Genomic DNA, 5914 nt, shown 5'->3' with positions numbered 1-5914 from the left:
GAAAGAAAGAAAGAAAGAAAAAGAAGAAAAAAACAATATCCAAAATTCCTTTTCCAATTTAACTTACTGGCAGAATGTAGTTTTCTTGCACATACATTTTGGAAAAGGATGTTTGAATAACTCACAAGACTCATGTCAAACTATTTGTCAGTGAAAAACAAAGCAATGGAATGCAAATTAATTGCTGAAACTTCTGATTTACAGTGCACATTTATATAGTTCAAAAAGACATACGCTTTTACGTGATTTTAGGATTTGTATTTTCAGTACACTTATTAATATCACAAAAATATATATGGCGTTTATAGTTCTTTTGAACAAGAATCAGGTGGCAAAATGGAAACACACAAAAATCTGTTTTCTTACAAAACAATATCCCATCTTTTTGCTAACTTGTCTGCATCACTCAAACAAGTCCAACAAACATTCTGTACGACAGCAGCGCTTGAGATTACGTAGTTACCCATATTTATTTTTTATTAAAATAAAGACTCATCTGTATAGAATTTCCGATCAAAAGGTTCACATTTTTGAAGAGATTCTGGATAATCAACTTGATGGTTACAAACAATTTTGGTTTCAGAAAATAATAATCAAGCCTTCTTCAGTTAACTGAACTTTGGATGTATATGCAAAAAGTATGTATTTAGAACAGTTAGCTGTTATGTCAGTGAAGTGTTAAGGAGGGAAGATGCTTTGTTCACAGTACTACTACATTTAGGTGATAGAAGATATGAGAGAGACAACAGTGTGTTTTGAGGGAAAAAGAAAACAGATCTGTGGGTGATCAGGATAGACAACATGTCCAGAACTGTTGTTTTATTTAAAAAAGAATCTTTTTTAAGACTGGATTCCTTTGTTTTAACATTTGTTATATCCAAACAAGCAGGGAGGAGATGACAGGGTGCAGAGGAATAAATACGTGTAAAACTTCCTGCAACAACAGGAGAACACTTGATTAATGAAGATCATTTAGGTGCCTTGCAATATTTATAATGCTGTCAAACAATGACCTGAAATAAGGTTATGACTTACTGCATATGTTTCCTCTGCAAAGCGTGGTTTAATACTCTCTGGCTTAGAGAGAGTCCCCACTATTTGGTAGAGTCCCTCCTTCCGCCTCCTGGAAACTTCAGCCTCCAAGTGATTCTCACTTTCCTCCTCCTCTCCTTCCACGCTTTCTAGCGACGCTCCGACAACACAACTGGATAAATACTGAAACATACAAGACGCACGTTTGTCTCCCCTCCTCTCCGGTCCGGGTCCCCGCTGCACTGCCCGCCGCGGGCCCGTTCCCGAACCTCGCCGATGCTGCGGCCGCAGTAGGAATCGAGGTGGTTGAGGAAGATCCGTCGGCTCCGCGCAGCGCCCGCCGCCATGGCCGCAACTACGGCGGCGACGCGGCCCGTTGCTAAGGGCGGGGAGCGCTGGGCGGGCGTTGCGCGGCCTCGGCCTTGCCATCACCTACAGGTGCTACAGGGCCCACTGCGGGGGACGTTATTCCCAACTTCCTGACAGCGGTCAGGGTAAGATTTAGTACTGCTGAGAGAAAAAAAACGTTGTAAGGCTCTGTTATATGACATCTGTTCCAACAGCAAGGAGGCTTTGAGGTGTCTGTCACTGGTAACTTGCACTAAGCAATAGTTTTGATCACAGAATCACAAAATTGTAGCAGTTAGAAGGGACCTCTAGAGATTGAGTCCAACCCCCTCCCCTGTGGTGATGATTCCTGTAGTAATAAATCATGATAAATCTTCCAGAAAAGTGCAGTTCACAGATTTACAGCTGCATTAGGCCAAGAAGTGTTTATTTGGCTTCAGAAAATACAAACAAATTGGTCTAAGGAGAGCAACTGAAATTATCTACTGTCAGTGCTTCAAAGCAGCTCCATGTAGGTGCCAATTCCAAACGTAAAGAATGGAGAGCATTTCCTCCATAAGCCCACAACCAAACACGATGGAATGATGTCGCTCTCTAATTTTTAATACTCCACTACCTTCTAAGAAACAGCAGAGAATTCTTCCAGAAACATCTCAAACTGTATGTTATGTAAGTAGTTCTCAGCTTAGCTTTGTAATAAGCACTTGTAATGACAAAGCATTTTAAAGTTGTCTATGGAAAAAAAAAAACCTGGCAGCACAACAATAATTTTGGCATTTTTTCCACTTGTCATTCTCATGCTTCCTTTCCAAGATCCTCTTTACAGTTACCTGCTCTATCTTTCCAGAACAGTTTCAGTGGATATAAGTTTACAGTCAAAGGTACTTCTGAAATACTTGTTAATAATCTGATATTTAAGATGTGTTTATGAAAATAATCATTTTGGTTGTTCACTCCCCTCTCTTCCCTCCCCGTAAAAATCACTAACACACTGGTGCATTTATTTAATGCTTTAGTCATTTAAATTGAACAAGGAAATTAACTGCAAGGGAAAATATTTAAATATAAATTTGGTAAAGTACATTCTCCTCACAGAGGACTAACCACATGCCACAGACCTGTGTGCAAAACAGAGCCTATGAACAAATTTTACAGCATAGGTCCTTACCCAGGATCAAAAGATTAACATTGGAAGTATCAATCTAACAAGATAATTAAACAAACATCAAATTAAGCTGTAGAAAATGGAAAAAATGACTATGGTTATCTCACCAATCACAGTTATAACATCATTATCCCAAAACTATTCTAAAAAATCCAATGTTTGCCTTCTCCAATTAATATTGCTACTCCTCAACAGGTGTAAGTCAGTACAGCTCTACTGAAGTCAACAGAATTTGTAAGTTCACAAGGACTGATATGTTCCTAAGCATGGATCCAATAAAGATACAGATATACTTAGCACAACAGCATGACAGGATAAATAAAGATGCCCAAATACTGAATAATACAAGAATACAAGTAGTATCATGGTCATAGAGTGCGAGTTCAGAAGTTCTAGTATTTCTAAGTAACAGTATTTTTTTTAAAAAAGTCTACCACTCAATACATACTTGAAAAGTTAAAGCAATATGTTATAAAGAGATTTGTACCAGTTTTTAAGTAGAAAATACAAGTTACGTCTTCCAGCTTGTGTTAGTCCTAATAAATTTCATACCTTTGGTTTCAAACCAATACAATGCAATCAGTATTACAATGCATACTTGTATTCATTAGGAGAGGATACTGTAAAATTGAGGAAGAAAAGTTGAAAAACAGGAGTACCAAATTACCATGTTGTAGAAAGTAAAGGCTGAAGCAAAAATAGTTTGGGTATATATATATCCTGCACATTATGTAAACACACATTCAGAAGAGTAAACAAGCTAAAATGTCTTCCAAATCTTCCAAAAAGTCACAATATAACATACATACATCATCCTTAAGGAATGTATCCTATTATATCCTAACTTACTTCTGTGCTTAGTTCATTTGCAATTCAGACAATACATTCATATAGTAATGGTAGATCATTTACTCTTTGGAGTTTGTTGCTTGTTGTGGACGGATCAAGTAATAATTAAGTTTCCTTTTAGCTCAGACATTGTCATTATATAAGCAACACTCAGCTGCTCAAGAGCTTTCTTGTTATCAAAACTCAGAACTTTCAGATTTATGCACAGCAAATTGGTGTGAAAGTCTATTTCTTAGTTTGAAATAGAAGTTAACTGCTTGTTTTGTTCTACTAATTTCAATTAACGGACAGTAATTAGGTGGTTAATTTCCATGTTAAAAATCAGATATGGCAATAACCAGTAAGCACAAAAAATGATTATTACTTGCCTATATAACATTCATTCTCTACATTTTTTCAAAAGCTTTCAATAGTAAAACTTTGAAAAGAGACCAAATATTTTTGAACATTTTTGAAAGAAGTTATAAGCTCACCTACAACAAAAAGAAAACATTGATTAGTTTTACAGTCTATCCAAGTGGATAGCACTGTGATATGCATAAATCTTCTGCAGCAATATATTATAGAACAGTTCTAGTATGTGTTAGATATCAATGCAAGAAATGAATCTTTAAATGTTTGCAGCTGCATTTGTAACAAAGATCTCAGTGCCTCAAACAAAGAATTCCTTCTAGTCTTAAATCTTCCTTCAGGGTACATCACGATTGACTATCTCTCTTCAAAGCTTCCAGTCTTTGTAGTAATGCATTTCCAAACACCTCCCGATATGCAGGGCTGAGCGTGTCCAGTAAGGAGTAGACAGTTTCATGGTATGGGTTTTGCAAACTGTCATCAGTCTGATCAAAATCATAAGCTACTACCTGCAACAAAGAAATCACTGGTTATTTTTTGTGATTAGGATCATGTTGCAATGAGAAACAGGTATCAAAAAGTTTAGCTTTGCCAGTTGTACAGTAGTATTAAAAAAAAAAACGATTTAAATTTCAGTCTATGTTTTCTACTGGGGGTCTTACTGGTAACACAGTATTTAGACCATTTCAAATGCTTTTTTCTCTATAATAGTAGTCAAATCCATCACTGTCACTGCTGAAAGAAGTCTTACTTCTACACATTTGCACAAACAATATAAATGGTGCAGAATGGATTTGTACACACACCGTCTTACTAATTTTTCTAGGCACCTGAGAAGACTGATGTGCTTATAATAAATTTGTCCATTAACTGCTTCAGCTCTTGTTATTTTGCAAGTGCCTCGATTAAATGCCTATTTTCCAACCAACTTCCCTTCTTCCTTTGTTTGCATTAACAGAAGTGCCACTTTGTAGGGGAACACATAGAACTGACTTTCATAAAAGTACAAGGGGATATGCATGCAGTTTTGGTATAACTGAAGTTGCTTTCTAGGTACCTTCTGAACAGGAACATCATTCAAAATGAAGACTGTTAAGGAATTATAAACAAGGTAGTTTACCCTTAGTCCTGAGTCAGTGAGCTCCACACAGTATCTGCCCCTCTCCCTGGTTTCCACGTTGATATATGCCACATCCTCTGCACACGGAAGGGTTTTTGAAACAAACATGTTGCTGACAGCAAACAGAACATCATTCACTACAGCTTCAGCTTCTAGTCTCATATCTTTTACATCTGCTTCTTCGAAGTCTCTGTAATCAGAATCCTCTTCAGACTCTGCATTATTGGTCAACTCCATAGGAGTGCAGTCAGTTTCCATTCTGCATGTGAAAGCATTTGTTTTAGATTCATCACCCCACTATAGTCAATATTGAACATTTACACCACAAAGCTAGAGCTACAACTTAAGTAAATGTATTTACCATGGGAAAATAAAATAAAATATGAAAGCGAATGAATCCTACAGCAATCCAGAAAAGTCAAAACAAAGCTTCTGAAAAGCTTCAGGTTACATCAGCACATGGAAACATTACTGAGGGAACTGCTGCCTCCTATGCAAGCAGCTCAGGTTGTATAAGTCTCCAATATGATTCAGCAGTAACTAATTCAGCATTTTGTTGATCCCGAATGCACCGGGAAAACCAAGTTAGGTACGAAAAAGCCACAACCGATGGCTGTTGAAAATAATAACTTATTATCCGTGAATTTAAGAAAGACTTACGAGGGCCTGTGACCTAAACGGGTTATCAGCGATTACGAGGGCAGAACAAGAACAGCAGTTTTCTGTTCAGCCTTGCTAAGGAACGACTCCCTCACTCGGTTTATCACGCACAACTATCAACACAGCCCAGAAACGTCAGACGAGGGCAGGCTTCGCAGCCAACTCCCAGCAGCGGGAGAGCCGGTCGTAGAGCTGCCGAGCTTCCGCTCCTCGGAGAATAGCTGCGATTTAACGGCGCTCACAACACGCACAGATCACGGCAGAGCAGCACAGAGGAAGCCTTCCTCCCACCTCACCCCGAGGCAGCCCACCTACCAGCCCCTACGCCCAGCCCCACACCGCTACAGCGCCAGCCGCCTTGCCGTCCCGCCGAAGCGCGGCCGCCCCGC

General features: G+C 38.6%; 2 protein-coding genes across 3 annotated transcripts; both read right to left on the bottom strand.

Annotated features, from left to right (window-relative positions):
• Window positions 1-203: 203 nt before the first annotated feature.
• On the bottom strand, window positions 204-1660 carry LOC104911229 (adenylate kinase 7-like). The gene is made up of 3 exons (XM_010711877.3): window positions 1302-1660; window positions 1036-1215; window positions 204-934 (listed from the first exon to the last, which is right to left on the bottom strand). The coding sequence occupies exons 1-3, from the start codon at window positions 1377-1379 to the stop codon at window positions 872-874; spliced, it is 321 nt and encodes a 106-aa protein (XP_010710179.1). The 5' UTR covers window positions 1380-1660; the 3' UTR covers window positions 204-871.
• Window positions 1661-2375: 715 nt separating this feature from the next.
• On the bottom strand, window positions 2376-5914 carry GSKIP (GSK3B interacting protein). 2 transcript variants are annotated; one of them, XM_010711874.2, is made up of 3 exons: window positions 5841-5914; window positions 4866-5124; window positions 2376-4254 (listed from the first exon to the last, which is right to left on the bottom strand). In XM_010711874.2, the coding sequence occupies exons 2-3, from the start codon at window positions 5121-5123 to the stop codon at window positions 4093-4095; spliced, it is 420 nt and encodes a 139-aa protein (XP_010710176.1). In that variant the 5' UTR covers window position 5124; window positions 5841-5914; the 3' UTR covers window positions 2376-4092. The 2 variants fall into 2 exon arrangements, with proteins under 2 accessions (XP_010710176.1, XP_019471405.1); XM_019615860.2 differs by lacking the exon at window positions 5841-5914 and adding an exon at window positions 5526-5811.

This window comes from Meleagris gallopavo, chromosome 5 (assembly GCF_000146605.3).
Source record: "Meleagris gallopavo isolate NT-WF06-2002-E0010 breed Aviagen turkey brand Nicholas breeding stock chromosome 5, Turkey_5.1, whole genome shotgun sequence".
NCBI lineage: Eukaryota > Metazoa > Chordata > Aves > Galliformes > Phasianidae > Meleagris > Meleagris gallopavo.
Note: the sequence above shows the minus strand (reverse complement) of the source record. Positions and strands in the feature narration are given on the sequence as shown.

Bases quoted from the DNA above. Each gene is read 5' to 3' on its own strand.
- GSKIP (XM_010711874.2), bottom strand. From the start codon at position 5,123: ATGGAAACTGACTGCACTCCTATGGAGTTGACCAATAATGCAGAGTCT. The intron at 4,255-4,865 runs GTAAACTACCTT...TCTTTGTTGCAG, and splicing joins TCACTGACTCAGGACTAAGG to GTAGTAGCTTATGATTTTGA.
- LOC104911229 (XM_010711877.3), bottom strand. From the start codon at position 1,379: ATGGCGGCGGGCGCTGCGCGGAGCCGACGGATCTTCCTCAACCACCTC. The intron at 1,216-1,301 runs GTTCGGGAACGG...TGTATGTTTCAG, and splicing joins GCGGCCGCAGCATCGGCGAG to TATTTATCCAGTTGTGTTGT. The intron at 935-1,035 runs GTAAGTCATAAC...CTGTTGTTGCAG, and splicing joins TTGCAGAGGAAACATATGCA to GAAGTTTTACACGTATTTAT.